The 22377-nt window shown below is 47.7% G+C and overlaps 1 protein-coding gene across 4 annotated transcripts in view; it reads right to left on the bottom strand.

Moving 5' to 3' along the window:
• The window catches only part of dmtn (dematin actin binding protein), a 136427-nt gene that overhangs the window by 20473 nt on the left and 93577 nt on the right, over positions 1-22377 (bottom strand). For all 4 annotated transcript variants that reach the window (XM_069917781.1, XM_069917782.1, XM_069917783.1 and 1 more), the window contains 6 exons: positions 20803-20958; positions 13637-13681; positions 9468-9594; positions 5351-5398; positions 4332-4481; positions 2496-2608 (listed from right to left, as the gene is read on the bottom strand). In XM_069917781.1, coding sequence (XP_069773882.1) covers positions 2496-2608; positions 4332-4481; positions 5351-5398; positions 9468-9594; positions 13637-13681; positions 20803-20958 — 639 coding nt within the window. The remainder of the gene's footprint in view (positions 1-2495; positions 2609-4331; positions 4482-5350; positions 5399-9467; positions 9595-13636; positions 13682-20802; positions 20959-22377) is intronic.

The raw sequence follows: 22377 nt of genomic DNA, 5'->3' as shown, positions 1-22377 counted from the left end.
AACTGTGCCACCATGAACTTGAAGTTGGGAAGGGGGTGCTGCCCTGGGAGACACCGTGATGCAGAATCACCCGAGCGACGCCGATAGAGGGATAAACCTGTGAAGCTGACCTTGCATTCAAGTGAAACACGAACGTCTGCAGATGCTGTGATTGTAGTCAAAACACAGAGGTGCTGGAGGATCTCAGCCAGTCTCGCCGTGTCCGCAGGAGGTAAAGATATATTACCGATGCTCCAGGCACAAAACATCAGTATTATATCTTTACCTCCGAGACTGGCCGAGTTCCCCTCGCGTGTAAGTGATTAAAAGCTCCTTAAATGAAGCCCTGATAGAAGTCTAGGGTTTGAAGAATCCAGGTGGAATTACTAAGCGAAGGGAAATAACCTGAAGGTCGAGCCCGACTATACGGGGAACAATTAAATACAAAATTAAAGATAGAAAGTTTCAATTTGTAAAGATGTGGAGCCCATTCTTGGAATACTATTATAATCGGAAGAATTAAGAACTCTGAACAGTCCAGGATTTCGCCGTCCGATGCTTGGAGGTCGCTATCTGATCCCAAACCTTCTTTTTTATAACTAACAGTAACTGTGATGAGAGGGAGGGGGGTAGATTTGTTTTAGTTTTATAGGCTCTCTTTTTTTCATTTTCTTTAATCTATTTTTTAAACCCAAATAATTTGGTAAATGGGTTTAATTATGTACATTAAGAATATGTGAATTGCCTTGTTTTTCAATATGAATAGGCAACTGCCTAGCATTGTTATATTATTCTGTCCGATTTTTTTTACATGTATGTGAGAGGACTGGTATATATCTCATTAAATTTTTATGCAAGTTTACATTTTAAACTCAATAAAAATATTTTAAAGAGGGAAATGTCAGGGATCACTTGATCTTAATGAAACATGGAAGATCTAATGAGAAGATGTGTTCTGAACCAGGGGACAGGGTCGCGAGATGGAACTGAGGTGTCCCAAAGAAGGTGGTGAACCTATGGACCCCTCCACTCTGCAAGGTTATGGAGACTAGATCATTGAAGGTGCATTAATAACTGAGATCGGGAATGACAGCGAGGTTATTGTAAGACCCGTGATGTCCAGAATTCAAGCAACCAGCAGCCTCAAGTGAAATTGCGGAAAAATAATAAATAAATATATTTTTTAAAAAATGGGTAAAGATACGCAAATTTAAAATTGTAAAGGTAAATGTTCTCTGAAGTGACACCAACCTTTGGTGAAGATAGGAGCAAATATTCAAGAGCCTTGGTTGGGCTTTGCTTGTAGCAGGTGTTTGAATAAAGTTGTGTGAAACAGTAACGGCGTCGCCCAGGATGAAGAGCTGGTTGATGCCACTCACCGTTGGGGTGACTCCCTTAATTTGTCTCCTTATCCCTTCTTAGTAAGTCATCCCAATCAGAGGGTTTATCTGTAAACTTGGGGGAGGGGAGGGTGTTAATTATCTATTATGTTATTGTTCGTCTTTCGGGCGACTCTGTGGAGGGGAGGAACCTGCAGATGCAGCGACGGTTAAATGTTTTCAAAGAATGTGACTGAAAATAAAGTAAAATGCTTTAAGGTTTATATATTCATGCAAGTGAAGTTTGTTCAGTGTAAGTACAGTGTAGCATTTTTGTCTTTTAAACTGTTTATTCTTAATACAGATATATTAGTTAGGCATTGCAAGAGTAAATCTCAAGCAACTGGAAAATACACTTTAGCGGCATCTACCAATCTCCACAGGTGCTGGATATCAGGGGTTTTAATGTATTTTGTATATACAAAAACAACTCGACTAGCACAGCAAAACCCCCAGTTCTCCAGCACCTGTGGGGATTGGTAGATGCTGGATAAGTATATTTGATGGTTGCTTGAGAGTGCATGTTGCATGAATGACAAACTAATGGTGAACAGCGCAAATTTTAAACTCTCGTTATTTTTTTACCTATTTATTTTCCTCAATTTCTTTTGCCATTTGCTTGAATTTCAGATAACGGGGATTTTACTGTATACATTCAATTTCAATATAGAAAGATAAATAGGAAATAAATACTACAGGTCATCGTGCAAGAAGATAAAAGTGCAGGCAGGTGCTTTTTGTGGTCCCGGAGTAGTTTATGATTCAGGGAGTGAGGAGATTCCAGAGCCTGAGAGACTTTGGCATAAAGGTGCTGGTCTTCAGGCTTCTGTACCCCCTGTCCAAAGGGAGCAGTGAGAAGAGATTGTGAGCAGAGTAGGGGGGGGGGCAGGTGCTGGAGGAAAGGAGACAGAGGGAGGGGGAAGAGAAGAGATGAGGATGGGGCAGATTAGCCACATTACGTTGAACAGCGGGATAGCTGGAGCCCTGCGCCTGAACACCCACACAGAGCCGCAGACCCACGGTGGGCTTGTGCGGATGAACCAGAACAGAACTGAAGGGCCAAATGGCCTCCTTCTCATTCACTTTTTCTGATTCAAACTAAGATGTGCTCCAGTCGGACTGCCAGCGTCTCCTTACCTTGTTCAGCTCCTTCCTTTGAATCTCCCGCAGTTTCCTCACTTCTTCCGTTTCATCGTCTTCCTCGTCCTCCTCGTCTGCTTTCGACGCAAGCCTTCTCCTCCACTCTTTCTCTGCAAGGAGCAACATCGGCACACCATTAATGGGGGGAAGGGGGGCACAGTGGCTGGGGAAGTGGGCATTGTTGAGTGCACCAGGACTGTCTGTCACACAACATAGGGGAAGGATCTGTACAAAACTTCAACACTGCAGGCCTCATCACCATGTCTGTCCATGTCCTCATGCACTGCCAAGCTGAGGCCAGCCACAAATTGGAGGAAGCACACCTTATGTACTGTCTGGGCACTCTCCAACTGGATGGCATTAACATCAACTTCTCCAGTTTCCATTAAACTCCTTCCAGCTCTCTCTCTCTCTTCCCCATCCCTCTGTCTCCTTTACTCCACCCCTGTCCATCCCCGATCAGAAAAGCTGTCCCTTCCCCCATCACTTCTCAGCTTATTTCTTTGCTACTCTCCCACCTATTGGCCTGTGCTCCTCGCTCCTCTCCTACCCCCTACTTTCAAATTCGGATGTCAACCTGATGCTCGGTGTCCCTGATGAAGGGCTCAGGCACGAAATCTGGAATACGGAGAAAGACTGAGTAGTTTGGGTCTTTATTCATTGAAGCTCAGAAGGTTGAAGGGGAATCTGATAGAGCTATATAAAATTATGAGGGGGATAGATAGAGTAGATGTGAATAGGCTCTTCCCCTGAGGGTAGGAGAAATTGGAACGAGTTAAACGCCTGTGACCAAGGTTCAAATCCAATTAGGTGTTTGCATGTTCTCCCTGTGTTCATGTGGGTTTCCTTCCACTGTTCAAAATGTACTGAGGGTGGAAGTCAATTGGGTGTATTTGGGCAGCATGGACTCACGGCCTGAAAGAGCCTGTTATTGAGAGAAATGTTCAGTCAACAGTCCGGGTCGGGACTCTTCTTTGAGACTGTGGGAAGGGGGAAAAGGCAAGTGTAAAGAGGAAGGGTAAAAGAATTGGGAATACTGGACAGATGAAGGTGTGGAGATGGAGCGCCATGGACACTCCCTGACCTAGCAAGCCCTTCCAAAGTTCCAGCATCTGCAGTTCCGGGTTCCTGTGATCAGATTTGGTTACAGAATACATCAAAGTCCTGCAGAACTCTGGTCTGAGGCGTTGCTTTTTGATGAAGTACTGACAGCCACTGGGGACAGGTCCAGTGAGACCTCAGCACCATCAGAACAGGTGTTGAGAGAGTGGCTAAAGGGCCTTTACATTGGTGAGGAAAGATGTAGGGAATGTTTACCTCTGTCACACGGACAAGGGAAGTCGGAACAGAACAACCAAACTGCTGGGTGATCAGAACTACCTTGTGGGAACAGGAGTGGGAAGAACCAGGTGGCAAGGAACAGTCCTGACGCACGGGTGGGGGGAGGGGATCACCCGGCCAGACAGACACATGGGTGCCCAGCTGGATGGATGGGGGAACTGATGTTTAGGGGACACCTGGCCAGATGGACACGTGGGGGATGCCCAACTGAATGGATGGGGGACTGGTGCTCTGGCCTGATGTTTAGGGGACACCTGGCCTAATGGACGTGGGGGGAACCTGGTCTGACAGACACGGGGGACACCTGGCCAGACGGATGTGAGTAGGGATGAGCAGAGTAGGAACAGGCCAGCCATGGGCCGGACACACAAATGAGGGGTGAGCATGCATCAGAGGGAATATCTGCAAACCCCACAGTAAACATCCAATCTTCCCACAGCAACGCCCACGGCAGAGACAGTGTGAACAGTGCCAGCAGGGTAACAACCTTACCCACAACGGCCAGTGAAGGTGGGCACGGCCAATACTCCGTCTCTATCTTGGCCGGGGCATTGGGGTCCGGAGGTTGAGCAGCCGGGAACTTCGATGACTCAATGATGAGATCCTCAATGTACTTGCTCTGTGGAAGCACCACTGATGGCTCTGCAAGAGGAACAGAAACAGTCCTTCAGAAGCTCCCCTTACAGACAGGACACGCGAGGCACATTGTCAGGAGCTGTCACAGGGACAGGACAAAAGCTGGAGAGAAGGAGACAGAGTGGACAAATCTGAGGGTTTGGGAGGTAACCACGGCAGGGCTTACACAGGGAATAGTCCTGCACTGAGCAACGTCAGGCATCAGGGGGGACCTGGGGTACAGGTACATCATTCCATAAAGCAGTGGTGCAGGGAGACGGGGGCTTGTGACACCTCGTGCCAAACTGGGGCTACCAGCAAATTGGAGGAACAACATTTAATATTCCGTCTGACCAGACGCCATTAGCATCAACTTCTCTGATTCTCCTTCAATCCTTCCTCCCAAGTCTCTCTTTCCCTCTCTCCCTTCCCATCCCTTCCCTTCCCTCTCCATTCAATGAGCTCCCCCCCCCAAGGCTGGCACTACCATTAGCCATCTAGGCAGCTGCCTGGGGAACAGAGAGATTCCAAAAGCTCTGCGTCATGAATGAAGTGGTTCTGACCGACGCACTACAAGTACGCGCATTAGTCTGGTAAGGTAGAGGGATCCCGTGTCTACACATGCTTTCCCACGTTCAGCCCAGTCAACTCCCTTCCCTATGCTCAGCCCGGCCGAGGGCACAAAATAGTCTGGCATCGACCCTGCCCCTCCCCCTAACGTCTCAGCTTTTTAAAAATAAAGTCGCTTATTCAGGCGCCCGGACAAAGGGCCCAGGCCCCATGCACTGCTTGCCCTTGACTACCGGATACCGCGTGGCCTGCTAAGTTTCTCCAGCATGTTGTATCATACTCGACCCCAGCGTCTGAAGATTTACCGTGTAACCCGACAGATTTACCATTCTGTTTGTAGATCGGCCGTTTCTTGTACATGTTGACCTCAACGTCTGTAATGAATCCAAACAAGAACAAGGAAAGCATCAAACCCTCTGCTGGAACCCACCCCATTCTCAACCCGTGCATTTCCACCCAATACCCACAGAAGTGACAGGAGCTGTTGGGAATTTCTTCCCAAACTAATGGTCCAGTGGCACTAAAAGTGACGGTCAAGGAGAGGGCTATCCACAAGAAGGCACACCATTCAGCGGAGAGGGGGGTGTGATGTCGCTCTGACACTGTGATGAGGGCACTCCTCTTGGTTAACATGCCCGACTGACCACAGTGTACACTGTTCCAGTGATGTGAGCCCTCTAGGCTGCTATGGCACTGCCCAGTGGTAAAAGGCTTGCAAGTGCACCATCCCCCTCCATCCATTCGATAATGGGCTGGGACCAGCCGAGCGGGGACTGCTGAGCAGATTCACTCCCTAAGGCCGCTCTCCCCCTGCTCTTCCTCCTGTCACAGCTGTTTCCGGGACCTTTCCCTCACACTCTTCCTGCTTGCCTCGGACATCATCTGTCGTAATCTGTGGAGGGGTTGTGCCAATTTGGCATGACGTGGCAAAATCCCTCAGGGAGGAGTAGAACGAAACTAGCTGCTACATCAATGCAGCAGCTGCTCAGTGAGTCACACATTTGCTCATCCCGTGTCTACACATGCTTTCCCCGTGTGCTCTGGTTTCCTCCCACCCTCCAAAAACATATGAGGTTGTAGGTTAATTTGGGTGTGGGGGGGCGGCATAATTAGTGTAGTGGTTAGTCCAATATTGTTACAGCGCCAACGATCGGGACACGGATTGGAATCCCACACGGTCTGTAAGGAGTTTGTACATTCTCCCCGTGTCTGGGTGGGTTTTCCCCCGGGAGGGGTGTCTGGTTTCCTCCCACCCTCCAAAACAAGTCAAGTAATAGACATTGCATTATACAGTGAAAACAAGATTGGGTTTCTCCAGACCATGGTGCTGGTTATTTACGTGGCTAAATTACATCAGAAACTTTTTTTTATAAATAACATATCACACTATTAATATCATATGCTAGCCCTGTGTCCCCGGAGTTCAGAAGCCTCATGGCTTGAGGGCCCGAATGCTTCCCGGATGGCAGGAGGGAGGGCTATGGGGAAGCATACGGGGGTTGTAAGTCAATTGGGCGGCACAGGCTCGTGGGCCAAAAAGACCTGTTACCGTGCTGTAGGTCTAAATTTAAAATAAAATTGTAATTGTCCAGCACGGGTTTAGATGGCTGGAATTGGCTTCTACCATGACGTAAATAAAATGATTAAAAAAAGAAATACTCTCCCTCGAGAAGGCTGGCATCTATCCAAACCTTCCTAATTAGTAGCAAACAGTCCACGGTCCAAGCACTCATTCCAGGACACCCAAAGCTTCCTCACTCTCTCATCAACGTGCACCCCTCCCCACCCCGCTGCCATTGAGCAAGGCCAAATCTATATCTCCTCTATTTCTTCCCTCGGCCCATCTACCCCTAGGCAGACCAGGGGCAGTCCCTATGGCCCCACCAGTCTCCACATCTGGCACATTATCCTCCGACCCTGCTGCCATCTTTAAATTTCAATTTTATTTACAACACGGTAGAAGCCAATTCCGGCCATTTTAACCCACGCCGCCCAATTACACCCAAATGAACCTACAATCCTCATATGTTTTATAGGGTGGGAGGAAACCAGAGAACCTGGAAAAACCTTACAGACCACGTGGGATTCGAACCACAGTCCCTGGCAATGTAACAGCATTGTGTTAACCGCTATGCCTTAAATCTGGGTGGCCATCCTTTTCATTTTTATTTTAGACATACAGCACGGTAACAGGGCATTTCGGCCCACAAGAATGTACCTGCCGCCCAATTAACCTACACCCCCAGTAAGTTCTTGTGGGTTGAAATGGTGCTGTATGTCTAAATTAAAAATTAAAAGTCTGGCCATCCCTGCCTTAACTTCAGTGAAATCCCACTACAATCCATATCTCCTACCCACAACCCCATCATCTCCACCTTCCCCTCCGCACCCCAACACCTCTCTCCTCTCCCACCCAACACCCCATCATCTCGTCCCTCAATCACCGATCTCCCCCCTCTCCCGCCCAACAACTCATCATCTCCACCCTCCCCTCTTATCCAAAACCCTATCATCACTTCCCCCCCTCCCCAACACCCCACTTCTCCCCCTTTCTTACCCACCCCATCATCTCTACCCTCCCCCTTACCAAACACCTCACTTCCCCCCTCTTAGCCAGCACCCCATCATCACCTTCCCCTCCCCAACACCTCACCTCTCTCCATCTCACCCAACATCCGATTACCTCGCCCCTCCACCACCTGTCTTCTCCCTGCTCCTGCCCAACAAACCGTCACCTCCACCACCCCCAGCCCCCTCTCCTGCCCAACACTCCATCACCTCGTCCCCTTCCCCTTTCATGTGGTCTCCCTCTCCTTCCCATTTCTGTCTCCTGACCCGAAACACTGACTGACCATTTCTCCCCACAGATCCTGTCTGACCTTCTGGGTCCCTAGCCTTTCACCATCGCCCACCCCCCACCCCCCCACCCCGACCCAGGTACCCTCTTCAGGGACTCAGCTGGTCTGCTTTGTCATCACCTTCCAAAGGGAAAGGGCACAGGGGCATGAAACGAGAACATCAGGCAGACGCTGGATCACTTCCATGCACCTCCTCACTCCTGCCCTGGGAACCACTGCATCAGCTCATCGCTGCCTCCTCGTGGCCACTCATGGAATGGCAACCAAGGCCAATATTGCACAAGGAATGTCCAGAGTACAATGCCTTTGGGAACTTGCTGGAGCTGAACCAGTAGATTTTCAGGACCTCTGCACATACATGAAGAAGGTGAGGATGATGAGAGTGAGGGTAGGACCAAGGAGGGGAAGTAAAGGGCCTGGAGGCAGAGCAGGTAGGGGAGGACCTAAAGAAATAATTTGCTTCATTGTTCTCTAGAGAATTTCTATTTTACCCAGAGAGTAGTGGGTGCCTGGAATGCATTGCTGGGTGTGATGGTGAAGGACGTTTAATGTGGTGAATGTGAGGTCAGTGTAGAAGAGGCATGCTGGAGCAGGTCAAGATTAAGAAAGAGGAGGTAAAAATATTCTAATAGATTCGTCCCTGGGACTGGATGAGATATACCCCAAGGTTACTGCAGGAAATGAGGGAAGAGATTTCTGGAGCATTGAAGATGATCCTCCCTGGCCACCGGGGAATTACCAGAAGATCATTAAGGGGCAAACATAATCCCCAGAAGGAGAATTCTGGGAATTATCGATGAGCGAGTCTTGCGTCAGTGGTGGGCAAACTATTGGAGAGGATTTTAGGGACAAGATTTCTGAGCATTTAGTCTTCTCTGGGATAGTCAGCGTGGTTTTGTGAGGGGTAGGTTATGCCTCATGAGCCTAATTGAGCTTGTTGAGGAGGTGACAAAAGATATTGATGAAGGTAGGGAGGTAAATGTGGTATATATGGATTTATTTTCAGGCATTTGATAAGGTCACCCATGGCAGGCTCAATTAGAAAGTCACAAGGCATGGGATCCATGGAACCCTGGCTGTGTGGATTTGGAATTGGTTTGCCTACACAAAGCAGAGGGCAGTAGTAGGTGGAATGTATTCTGCCTGGAGGTCAGTGGCTCGCGGAGTTCTGCAAAGATCTGTTCTGGGACTCCTGCTCTTGTGATTTTTATAAAAAGGGGGGAGAGGCGGGGAAAGGAAGGGGAGAAGTGGGAGATTGAGGGGGAGGAGGAGGCGGAGAGGGAATGGGAAGGAGTGGGGACAGGCAATTTTGTCCCTGTACTGTCCCCAAGGGATTTGACCTCGGAGATCCCTGCACTGTTTATATCCCTAGATTCCATTATTAACTGAAATTCTATTGATCTCAGTCTCAAGGTCACTATGTCTAAACCTCTTGTTAGGTGGAGAATTCCAAGCATTTTCCTTTTTTTGTAACTGAAGCACCATTTAATCCGTGGATCGCTGAGCTGCCAGGGTGTATCCAACAGCTCAGTGAAATGAGTGTGTGTGTATTCAGGGAATGTGGGGGAGACTGCTCTTTCCTTACCAGGTCTGTGGAAATGATGTGGGAGGTTGCCAGGAGACATGTAACTCCGACGTCTGCATTCCGACCCAACTGAGAACATGGGGGGCTTATCATCCGTCCATTCCTGGCTCTCCTTGTACATGACGCACTGCGAGGACAGGGGAGCAGAGTTAGGGGCTTTCAGCTCAGCTGTACCCAAGGGAAGAGGGAGGACACGGCAGACACTCAGCGAGTGGCAACTGACCGGGAGGGAACCGATGTTGCTGAGCTCTCCACAGCAAGGTTCGCTGCATCAGGCCTCACGATCTCGAAGGAGGTCACTGCGTCCATCACTGGTTCTTCCAGAAACCAGTCCATCTCCTCTCTCATTTCCCTCTAACCCAGTGGTTCTCAATCCTTTTCTTTCCACTCACATACCACTTTAAATATTCCCTATGACATCGGTGCTCTGTGATTAGTAAGGGATTGCTAAAGGTGAGTGGGAAGAAAAAGTTTGAAAACTACTGTTTCAATCATCCCCTATTGACATGTTATGTGCACGGTTTCATAACTCCAAAGGAAATGGACCAATGACAATTTTTCTCAAGCAAAATAATTCAATAATAATTGGGACGAGAGCAGTGGCTCTCAACCTTCCTTTCTTGCTCACATCCCACCTTAAGCAATCCCTTACAGATCACAGAGCACCGATGGCAGAGGGATTACTTAAAGTGGAATGTGAATGGAAAGAAAAAGTTTGAGAACTACTGCTCTATCCCATAGGTGCCCTGTGGTTTGTAAGGGATTACTGAAGGTGGTACGTTTGTGGTATAAAATAGGTTGAGGACCACTGCTGTACCCTAACCCCACCCCCACCTCACAGGCTCATCAACTCTCCAGATTCCCCAATATTAACAGAAAACAATTAACCTAATTATTATTTGCTTGAAGTCAAGGAACTGCATTTTACAGTCTCAAATAAGGGCTGTTATAAACAGTTTTAAGGTGAGAGGAGTGAAGTTTAAGGGAGATATCAGAAGTAAGTTTTTATTTTATGCAGAGAGTAGTGGGTGCCTGGAATGCATTGCTCACTGGGCGTGGTGGTGAAGGAGATTTGATGGACTCTCCAATAGGCACATGGATGCTAGAGGGTGTTGGGTGTCAGGTAGGGAAGGATTAGGATGTTGTGGAGCAACATCGTGGGCTGAAGAGACTGTACTGTGCTGTACATTCCATGTTCTAAACAGGAACTAACAAGGAAACCCTGGGAGAGGCAGTGAACCTGTTACATCAATCACTGGGTCTATACAATGTCACCCACCTCCATGTCATTTGCTCTAAAAAAAACTACAAGAATGAATGGGAACTATTCCAGTTAAGGGTAGAAAAACCAGAAAGATCATTGATCGACACACAAAGGAGATGGCAGATCATAAGACCATAGGCTATTCAACCCATCGTGTCTGCCCCACCATTTAACCATGAGCTGATTCATTTTCCCACTCAGCCCCACTATCTGGCCCATAACCTTAAGAACTGACTTAAGAACCTGTCAATCCCTGCCTTAAATGCACCCAATGACCCAGCCTCCACATCTGTCTGTGGTAATAAATTCCACAGATTCACCACCCTCTGGTTGAAGAAATTCCTCCGCATTTCTGTTCTCAATGGACGCCCTTCAATCCTGAAGTTGTGCCCTCTTGAACTAGGCTCTCCCAGACTTGGGGAAACTGAACCCAAAGTCATTCTGGAGGGGTTGAGCAGCGTCTGGGTGATAGAAAGAATGGTTGTCATTTCGAGCCGAAACTCTTCATCGGGTTTGAGGAAGGTGTCGAGAGAGTGGGGTTGTGAGGCAGGACCCCCACGCAGCATGGATCAACCATGACGGACAGAGGCAAAGGGGTGCAGAACGTTACTCAACCCAATCCCTAGCTTTCCTTCTTTTTTCCAAAAAAAGGCTTTATTCACAATAAATTACTTACAAAAAGAAAAACCATTCTGTCTTTTCACACACATAGTGTCAGTCATATCTATACATTCTCATCAATGTACATTGCTATATTTGTTCTCTGAATATACCTGTGGAACCTTGTCATTTCTCCCTCCTGTTGTTTGAAAGACTTTCCCTTGGTCTCAACCCCTCAGTGCCCAGTAATGGGAGGACTCTAGACTGCGGTCCTTCCCCATAGTCCCCTCACGTTGGCCAAGCCTCATTGCACCCCTCAGCACATTCTCCACAGCATGGAATGTGCCAGTCAGTAGTATCGCCTCACCAACATCTCCGTGTGCTGGAAAACCAACAGGTTTCTGGCAGACTAAAGTGCACCCTTCACCGAGTTGATGATCTTCCAGCAGTTCTGTATGTCAGACTCTGCGTACATCCCTAGGAACAGCCCGTAGATCACAGAGTCCTCTGTCACGCTGCTGCTGGGGATGAACCATGACAAGGACCCCTGCATCCTTCTTCACACACTCTGAGTGAATCTGAACTCTGTAAAGAGGTGGGTGGCTGTCTCCATTCCACCTCAGTCATCTCAGGGACAATGTGCATTACGGTTGTTCAAGAAGGATCTGACTGCAAGGGTCCCTGTGACCGCCTGCCAGGCCAAATCCTGGTTGTGAGCTCTGGTTCCTTTTAGGCCCAACACAGGCCCTCAGCAGGGTAAGCCCGAGAGGTTTCCCAATTCCCTCCCACTTTGACCTCTCTGTCGTTAACATTCTGCTCTGCCCAATCAAGGTCTGTGCAAGCTGGTGGAACAACACACAATCCTGTGACTGGATCTGAAAGACCTGGAGTTCTAGACAGCAGCGCGTCCATCAGCATTTCTGCCATCCTGTCACAGTTCCAGAATCAGTCCTCAAACATCTGGTAACAAGAATGAGACTGTTCTGTCATCTGCATAGGTTCAATGTAGAAGTCTTACAAACTTGAGCTTTCCAATGTCATAAAGCATACATGCACATGCGCACCACACACACACACACACACACACACACACACACACACACACACACACACACACACACACACACACACACACACACACACACACACACACACACACACACACACAGCAGAGGTAAGAAGAATTAACATATTGCAAAGAGAAAAGAAAACAATATTTACATTATCACAGGCTTTTAACAGTCCATTCAAGGAGCTGTCAGTGGGTTATTTAAAATCGTCATTCCACCATCAGGCACACCTTCCCCTCCCTGCCTCCCATACAGATCGCTCCCTTATCTACTCATCTCCTCCCATTACTTCCCCCCCACCCACCCCGGCCACAGGAAGAGCTACACTTGTGCCCACCCCTCCTCCCTTACCACCATTCAAGGCCCCAGTCCTTCCAAGTGAACCAACACTTCATGTGTATCCGCGGGAGTTATCTGTCATATCAGGTGCTCAATTTGTGGCCTTCTCTACATTGGAGAGACTGGACACGGACTGGGAGATCTCTTTGCTAAGCACCTCCGCATCAGTCACAGGAATGTCCCAATGACCATTTCAATTCTCCGTCCTTCTCCCACGTTCACCTGGCTGTCCGCAGCCTCGAGTACAGTCCAACTGAGTTCACCCGTAAATTGGAGGAGCATCACTAAATTTCCCATCTGGGCCCTCTCCAACTGGATGGCATTAACATTGGTTTCTGCTAGACCCCACACCATTCTCCCTCTCTTCCCCATTCCTCTGTTCCTCCAGCTCTCCCCTCTCCATTCACAGAGCCAGCCCCCCTCCCCCATTTGCTGGCATGGTCTCCTTCCCTTCTCCACCTATTACCTCCTGTCTGAGGGACTGTGCTCCCTCCCTCCCACCCCTCCTTCCAACCATTCAGGCACTTGTCCACATTTTGTTCGTACCTTGATGAAGGGCTCTAGCCTGAAACGTTGGTTATGTATCTTTATCTGCTTAGCTTTATGGTGGAGACGTTTGAACCAGTGGAGAACCATGGGAGGTGGGAATCAGGCAGCGAATGCAATGACCTGTGGCTTAGCTTCAAAGCACCAATAGTGAGATCCTATCCCTGGTGTCCTTTAAAGTACGTTAATTCTATCAGAATCTGTACATTGTACGTAACAATACACTCCCATCTGTCTGCCCATCCATCCACCCATTCACCCATCCACCCATCCACCCCATCACTCATTCACCCATCCACCATGCACCCACCCATCCATCCATCCACTCACCCATTCACTCTCCAGCTTACCTCAGGGTAGGTGAGAGGTGACATTGGCCGTGGGGAATGTGGGCGCTGTGGAAGGAAATTCCATAACAATGGTTAAAACATTGGATTAGCAGGGAACAGGTGAACAAACGCAACAACCTGCAGAGAACCTGGAGCCCAAATCACCCGTGAACGAGGCAGAGACATTGAGAACGTTCCAACATGCAAGATCAGTGATAATGTTCTACATAATGACTCTGGTCAGTTTGCTTCGCCACCGCAGGCTGAAGACCAGTGTCAGGTACCTCTCCACACAGCAGGCATTGCGACCGATTCAACAGGGTGATGCGGGGACCCAGGGACCAGTCCTTCTGGTGCTGTGTGGCAGGGGTGGGCATTGGGTCAAGTGGCCGACTCCACTCATTGTTTTGATTTGGTGGGGGGGAGGGCTTTGATTTCGAACCGTCTTGTGTATTTGTATGGCATAAACATCGAGTCATAGCGCACGAACAGACTTTAATCAACAAAGGTCAAAGACAATCCAGCCCGTTGAGCCCACTCCAGCACTCAGTGAGATCACGGCTGATCAGCCATGGACTCAGCCCCTCCTACCTGCCTTTTCCCCGAGACCCTTAATTCCCCGACTAACCAAAAGTCTATCAATCTGGTTTTTAAATATATATAATGAGGCAACCTCCACTCCTTCCTTGGGCAGAGAATTCCACAGACTCTCTGGGGGAATGTCGAACCTCCTCATCTGTCTTAAATCTACTCCCCCGAATCTTGAGGCCATATCCCTGAGTTCCAGTCTCACCTACAGTCTCACCTACCAGTGGAAACTACTTTCCTGCTTCTATATTATCGATATTATCTTTCTAAACTCCTATGTCTAATCGCAGAGCTACCCAATCTTCCATAATCTCTGGTGAACCTCTTCTGCCCTATCGCCAAAGCCAGTCTCGAGGAAGGGGGCCAGAACTGCACGCAGAACTCCAGGTGTGGTCTCAGCAGTACCCTGTACAGTTGCAGCAGAATCCTCCCCCCATTCTTAAATTCAAACCCTCCACCAATGAAAGCCATTTGCCTTCTTGATCGCCTGCTGCACCCGCAAACCAACCTTTTGTGATTCATGCACAAGCACTCCCAAGTCCTTCTGCATGGCAGCACGCTGCAATCTTTCACCATTTAAATACTAGCCTAATTTACTATTTCTCCATACCTCACACTTACCAGTGTTGTACTCCATCAGCCATACCCCTTATCCAGTCACTTAACCTATCTATATCCCTCTGCAGACTCTCCACATCCTTTGCATAAGTTGCTTTTCCACTCAGTTTAATGTCATCAGCAAACTTGGATAGGCTGCACTCAGTCCCCTCTTTCAACTCGTTAATGGACATAATGAACAGATGTGGGCCTAGCACTGACCGCTGTGCCACTGCACACACCACTGGTTGTCAACCAGAGAAACCCCCATTTATCCCAATGCTCCGCTTCTATAGGTTAACCAATCCACTGTCCATGCTAATACTTTAACCCCCCCCCAATTCCAGTCATCTTTGTGCAGGTTGAATCGATGATGAAGAAGGCGAATGCAATGTTGGCATTCATTTCTAGAGGAAGAGCTTATAAGAGCAGGGATATAACATTGAGACTCTTTAGGGTACTAGTGAGACCTCACTTGGAAAACTGGGTATAGTCTGGGGTGCCTTATTTGAGAAAAGATGTGCTGGTGTTGAAGAGAGTACAGAGAAGATTTACTAGAATGATGCCAGGAATGAAAGGTTAGTACATGAGGAAAGATTGTCGGCTCTTGGGCTGTACTCATTTGAGTACAGAGGATGAGGCATTTTGAATGCTGAAAGGCCTGGACAGAATAGGTCTGGCAAGGTTGTTTCCTATGGGAGGGGAGACTAGGACAAGAGGGCACAACTTCAGGGTAAAAGAGCATCAACTTAAAACAGAGATGCAGAAATGTTTCCCCAGAGGGTCAGGAGTCAGTGGAATTTGTGGCCAAAGGCAGCTGTAGGTTGCTTGGAGTATTTAAGGCAGAGATTGACAGGTATTTGATTAGCCAGGGCATCAAGGGTTATAGGAGAAAGCAGGGAGTGGGGGGATGGATTAGCTCATGATTAAATGGCGGAGCAGACTCGATGGGCCAGTTGGCCTACTTTTGCTCTAATATCGTGTGATCTTGTGAGAATGCCTTCTGGAAATGCAAGGGCACAACATCCACCTGCTTCCCTCTATCCCCCCGCGATTGTTATATCCTCAGAGAACTCCAGTAAATTTTCAAACATGACCTGCCGTTCCCAAATCCATGCGGTCTGCCTGATGGAACAATTTCTATCCAGACATCCCATTATTTCCTCCTATTTTCTCTGTCGTCTGTGAGTTAAATGCCTGCATTAAGTCAGCAAGTGGACTAAAGCTATGTAAATCCATGGGTTACTTTTCCTTAGCTTCCCCCGCAGTCCCTGCCCCACCTCCGTCCAACTGCAGTGGATAGAACACAGAACAGTGTGGCCCACAATGCAATGCACGTCCTGGCCCACGATGCAATGCAGTTTTCTGTCCCCAGGTCCCTGTCGATTGCCTCCAGTTCACACTGTAAGCTGTTCCAAGCAGTGTATCAGGACATCTGGGAATTGTCCAGATGGAGAGCGTTGAGGATCTGTGAAATGCATCACCGCTTCCAGCTTATCTGTCCTTCAGCAGCAACAGCTGGGAATTGAGATAGCTCATCAGTAGTGACTGTGATCTGCCATGTGATACACAGTGTGCAAAGTGCAATGAAGGGGAGGGAGGTTCTGACCTGGGGGAAGATGTCCCTCGTGGACTCTATAAAATCATGAATTCGCAGCACATGAACAAGCTATGCCCATCAGGGCTTTGAAAGAGAAAATCTGTTCAATTCTCACCGATAATGAGGCAGAATACTGGTTAATGGTAAAATACAGAGGGAAGAACGGATCTTCTCCCTGTCACCTTACCTCCAGCTCTGTCTCTCTCTTTTTCTCCCCTTTTCCCTCCGTTCTCCTTTCACAGAGCCAAAATCAAATAAATTTTAAATTTAGACATACAGTTCGGTAACAGGCCCTTCCAGCCCACGAGTCTGTGCTACCCAATTAAACTACACTCCCGATATGTTTTGAATGGTGGGGGGGTGGGGAGGGGACTGGAGCACCCAGAGGAAACCCACGCAGACACGGGGAGAACGTACAAACACCTTACAGACAGCGCCGGATTCGAACCCGGTGCTGTAACAGTATTCCGCAAACTGGTACACCAACTGGGCTGCCCAAACCACCTGTTATCAGATCCAATTAACATCATTTGTCAGTTTGAATTCCTCCATCTTTATTCTAATGCTGTCCTGTTCTTTGCTTATACTCAAAATGTCAGTAATAGATCTGTACCTCCTAATGAACACTGTGAGACCAGGTGAGTTCTTTCAGTATTTCTCTGTGTGTTTTACCATGGATTCTTAAGGTCACCAATCAGGTTGATAGGAGAGTTAGTAAGGCCTAGGAGATGTCGGGCTTCATTAGCTGGAGGATTGAGTTCAAGAGACGAGAGGTCATGTTGCAGCTCTACAAATCTCTGGTGAGACCACATAGAGTATTGTGTTCAGCTCTGGTCACGTCATTACAGGAAGGATGTGGAAGCTATGGAGAGGATGCAGAGGAGGTTGACCAGGATGAAAGGTGACTTTATAGAGGTCTACAAGATTATGAGAGGTATTGATAAGGTAGACCTTATTTCCCAGGGCAGGAGTAGCAAACACCAGAGGACATCTGTACAAAGTGAAGGTTTAGGGGGTCATCTGGAGTTTTTTTTTTAAAAACACAGAGAGTGGTGGGTGTCTGGAATGCATTGCCAGGGGTGGAGGCTGGAACTATAGGGGCATTTAAGAGACTCTTTGCCTGCCTAAAGAAAAATAGAGGGTTACGAGGTGGGAAGGGTTTAGGATTTATAAAGGTTGGCACAACATCAAGGGCCAAAGGCCTTGTACTAAGCAGGAGTTTCCATGCTCTCTAACTACATGTATAACCATTATCCTCTCCAGTTTCCAGTTAAAGTAATCTATCAAAGCAGTCCACACCACTTCATCAGGAAAGGTATTGCAGATCATAACTGAGTGCATTTTGCTACTCCCAGGGAAATATTCTCTCTCTCTCTCTCTCCCTCACACTCACACACTCCTGTTCTTCACACTGATAAGTATCCTACCATTAACCATGGACTCTGCCTTTAAGTTCGACCTTCTGAAGTGGATCACTTCACACTAATCCGGATTGAACTCCATCTGTCACTTTTCTGCCCAATTCTTCATCCTGCCCATATCCTGTTATAACCTACGACAACTTTCCAGTACTTTTCAAACTTTTTCTTCCCACTTACATATCACCTTAAGTAATCCCTATGCCATAAATGCTCTGTGATTAGTAAGGGATTACTTAACGTGGGATGTGAGTGGGAAGAAAAAGTTTGAAAACCTCTGTTTTAATCGTCCCTAATTGACTCATTGTCAGCACGGTTTCAGAACTCCAAAGAAAATGGGCTAATGAAAATTTTTCTCAAGCAAAATATTTCACTAACAATTGGGTGTAGAGCGGTGGTTCTCAACCATTTTTCCCCACTCACATACCACCTTAAACAATCCCTTACTAATCACAGAGCACCTATGGCATAGGGATTACTTAAGATGATATGCAAGGGGAAAGAAAAAGGTTTGAAAACCACTGCTCTACACTATCCACATGTCCATCCTTCATGTCACCTGCAAACCCCTCCACATTTTCATCCATCATTTACAAAAATCTCAAAGAGCAGGGGTCCCAAACACATCCCTGCAGAACTTCACTAGGTCACTGCTAATTCCACCCTCTACTTGTTGCAGACAAGTCCATTCCAAATCTACACAACCAAGGTTTCGTGGACCCCATCCCTCATGATTTTCTGAATGAGGCTACCTTGTCAAATGCCTTACACAAAAATTCATATACACAACATCCACCACCTTATCTTCATCGATGTTACATCCTCATAAACCTCCAATAGGCTCGAGAGACAGGACCTTCCTCTAACAAAACCACGATGACTATCCCTGAAATGACTAGACTCTAAATTCTCATAAATCCTGTCCCTCAGAATCCTGCCCAATAGTTTGCACTGCTCTATAATTCCCTCTTACTTTTCTTAAACCAGGGGGTGACATTCGCCAATCCTCTGGTACCTCCCCTGTGGCCAGGGAGGGTGCAAAGATCATCGCCAATGCCCCAGAACAGTCTTCCCTCATTTCCTGCAGTCATTTGGGCTATATCTCATCCGATCCCAGATGTTTTTAAAGAAGATTGTGCACTTCCTCTTAACCTTTGACATTAGTCTGTTCTACACTGACCTCACATTGACCAATGTTCCTCTCCCTAGTGAACACTGAAGCAAAATATTCATTTAGGACCTCCTCTCCCTCCAGGCACACCTCCCCACTCTCATCATCCTTCGGTTCTTCACGTACATGTAGAACACCTGAGGGTTTTCCTTAATCCTTCTTGCCAAGGTCTTCATGCCTCTCTTTACCTCACCTCAGTCCTTATTTTTTTTAAAGTTCCTTCTTGGCTACCATATAATTCTCATGCATTCTTTCTGACTTTTGCTTCCTAAACCTTGTGCATGCTTCCCTCCTCCTCCTGAGAAGCTTCCCCACCTCTCTTTACCTGACCGTCTTTTCCCCATCTCAGTAGGGCAAACCAGTATGAGGCAGCACGGTTAGCACAATGCTATTACAGCACCAATGGCCTGGGTTCGAATCCGTCGCTCTATGCAAAGAGTTTGTATGTTCTCCCCATGTCTGTGTGGGCTTCCTCCCACCCTCCAAAAACATGCAGGGTTAATTGGAGTATTTAGGTGGCACGGGCTCATGGGATGGAAGGGTCTGTTACCGTGCTGCAAGTCTAAAAAAATTTAAACCTTGTGCAAGTGGTTTGTAAACATCGTCCACATTTTTGCTGTGCGTTTCCCCTAGAACATCAGTTCTCAGTTTACTCTCCAGTAATATTAAGCCCTTTCCTTTACTATTTACTTTTACTATTTTGTCTACTCCTATCTTTATCCATGGTGAGGCTGAGGGACAGGGAGTTATGGTCACAGTCACCGAAAAGCTCCCCCTCCAAGAGATCTATCACCAGGTTCATTACCCATCATGGTCTCTCCTCTAGTCAGCCTGTCTGCACACCTGACAAATTCTGCCCCGTATATCCCTCCTGCAGCATGGAGGTGCCAGACAATTTAGGGAGTTTGAAGGCTCCCAAGATGACAAACCTATTATTTTTGCACCCTCCCAAAATCTCACAAGTGAATGTATCACAAGATCTTGGAGCAGACATAGGCCCATCGTCCCACCCATCAGATCTCTGCCTACTTATCTGCTCCTCAGGTTCCTGAAGGCTTTTTGGGGGCCTGTCATCTACTCCCAGTGATCGCTCCCTTCCTGTTACTGATTTCCAACCAGACCGACTCAGTGGGCAATCCCTCCACCATGCCATTCCTTTCTATTCTCGTCCAGGACCCACATCCGGCCTGTACTTTCCCTCATCCTGTGTTTCTGTAGCCTCTGTAACACGGTCAAATGTGGGGGTTGGGATTGATCCTGAGGGTAATTCCTCTGCAACCGTCACTGGCACGGTTCACTGGAAGATTAACCTGAGAGCAGCAGCCAAATCATCCAACAATCAGCGTCTCTTTTTATATATAAACATACAAACTTTATTCAGTGACAAATAAAGCTACAACGAAAACCAAAAACCGCCATAATGTGTGGCAACAGAACTGTGAGAAGCAGTAATTGCGACCACCTCTCTATTTCACATCAAATTAAAAACACGATTTTCATCATCAACGATGCACACAAATCCTGGGGGGGGGGGTATGGGGGGGCCACCGTTCCCTGAACTCTGCCACCGTCCCCTTGAACACTGCATGCTCCTGATCCAACGCCGCGCGGGCCCAGACGCAACCCGGAAAGACAGGCAGGCAGTCAACTCACCCCAAACCGTCGACCGCCCAATGCCTCGGCCCGTAAATAGCCAATCTCGCCAAACCCAACAGCAGCCCCACAAGGAGAACAATCAGTGTCTTCACACAGCAGGAGAACTAATAACCGAGATATTCTGTTTCACCACAGAGAGGAAGGAAAGCAGGTGTACCTCAGCAGAACCCTGGGGTTCTGGTCTGTCTGCAAACATGTAGCTGTAATGTGGCTCATAGATCATGAGGTCTGGCCGCTCAATTTCCAGTATGGCCTTGTCTTTGGGAATTGCAGCCAGCTCCTTGTAGGGAAGTGCCTGCTTATCCATTTTAACCTGAAGATCAAATGATTTCAGATTTATTGTCAGAGTACATTTGACATCACGTACAACCCCGAGATTCTCCTTCCTGAGAGCGAGGCAGAATTACTACTTATTAGCAGTACAACAAAAAACTGACTCAATGTACGCACGCAAGCAAATAAAGAAATGTAAACAAACTGCAATACAGAGAGAGAGAAAAAAAAAATCAATAAAATGCAAAAGTAAGTTTCTGTTTGAGTTTGTCATTGAGGAGTCTGATTATGGAGGGGTAGCAGCTGTTCCTGAACCTGCTGGTGCAAGTCTTGAGGCACCGATACCTCTTTCCTGATGGCAGCAGCGAGAAAAGAGTGTGTGGTGGGTGCTGTGGATCCTTGATGATTGCTGCTACTCTTCAATGGCAGCATTCCCCGTAGCTGTACTCAACAGTGAGGAGGATTTTGCCTGTGATGTCCAGGGCTGTGTCCAGGGCTTTAAACTCAGGGACATTGGTGTCCCCACACCAAACCATGATGTAGCCAGTCAGCACACTGTCCGAAAGGACAGGAGAATTACCTGATGTGTTGGACCCAGACACCCAGCTGAGCATGGGTTGGTCACTGTGGGCATCACTTAGCATAAGCCACCCCAGGACGAAGGTTTAGGGGAGAATGGCAAGGAAGTGTGATGGAGCAGGGAAACAGACCGTCTGGCTCAACTCATCTGCGCTGACCATTCATATAAATATCTTTCACTAACACGGCCCATAGTAGTATCGTGCTTATCGAGACACTTTGATGTTGGGAGATTGTCTATCCCCTTTCCCTGCCCACATTCCAACCACCCTACCTCTCCGAGGGAAAAACTTCTTCCTCAGACCCCCTCCACCTCCACCACCATAGCTTTAGGAATCTTGACTAAAGGGAGAGGTTTTCCACCTCCACCCCCATAGCTTTAGGAATCTTGACTAAAGGGAGAGGTTTTCCACCTCCACCCCCATAGCTTTAGGAATCTTGACTAAAGGGAGAGGTTTTCCACCTCCACCCCCATAGCTTTAGGAATCTTGACTAAAGGGAGAGGTTTTCCACCTCCACCCCCATAGCTTTAGGAATCTTGACTAAAGGGAGAGGTTTTCCACCTCCACCCCCATAGCTTTAGGAATCTTGACTAAAGGGAGAGATTTTTCACCTCCACCCCCATAGCTTTAGGAATCTTGACTAAAGGGAGAGGTTTTCCGCCTCCACCCCCATAGCTTTAGGAATCTTGACTAAAGGGAGAGGTTTTCCACCTCCACCCCCATAGCTTTAGGAATCTTGACTAAAGGGAGAGGTTTTCCACCTCCACCCCCATAGCTTTAGGAATCTTGACTAAAGGGAGAGGTTTTCCACCTCCACCCCCATAGCTTTAGGAATCTTGACTAAAGGGAGAGGTTTTCCACCTCCACCCCCATAGCTT

Source organism: Narcine bancroftii, chromosome 2, assembly GCF_036971445.1.
Source record: "Narcine bancroftii isolate sNarBan1 chromosome 2, sNarBan1.hap1, whole genome shotgun sequence".
NCBI lineage: Eukaryota > Metazoa > Chordata > Chondrichthyes > Torpediniformes > Narcinidae > Narcine > Narcine bancroftii.
Note: the sequence above shows the minus strand (reverse complement) of the source record. Positions and strands in the feature narration are given on the sequence as shown.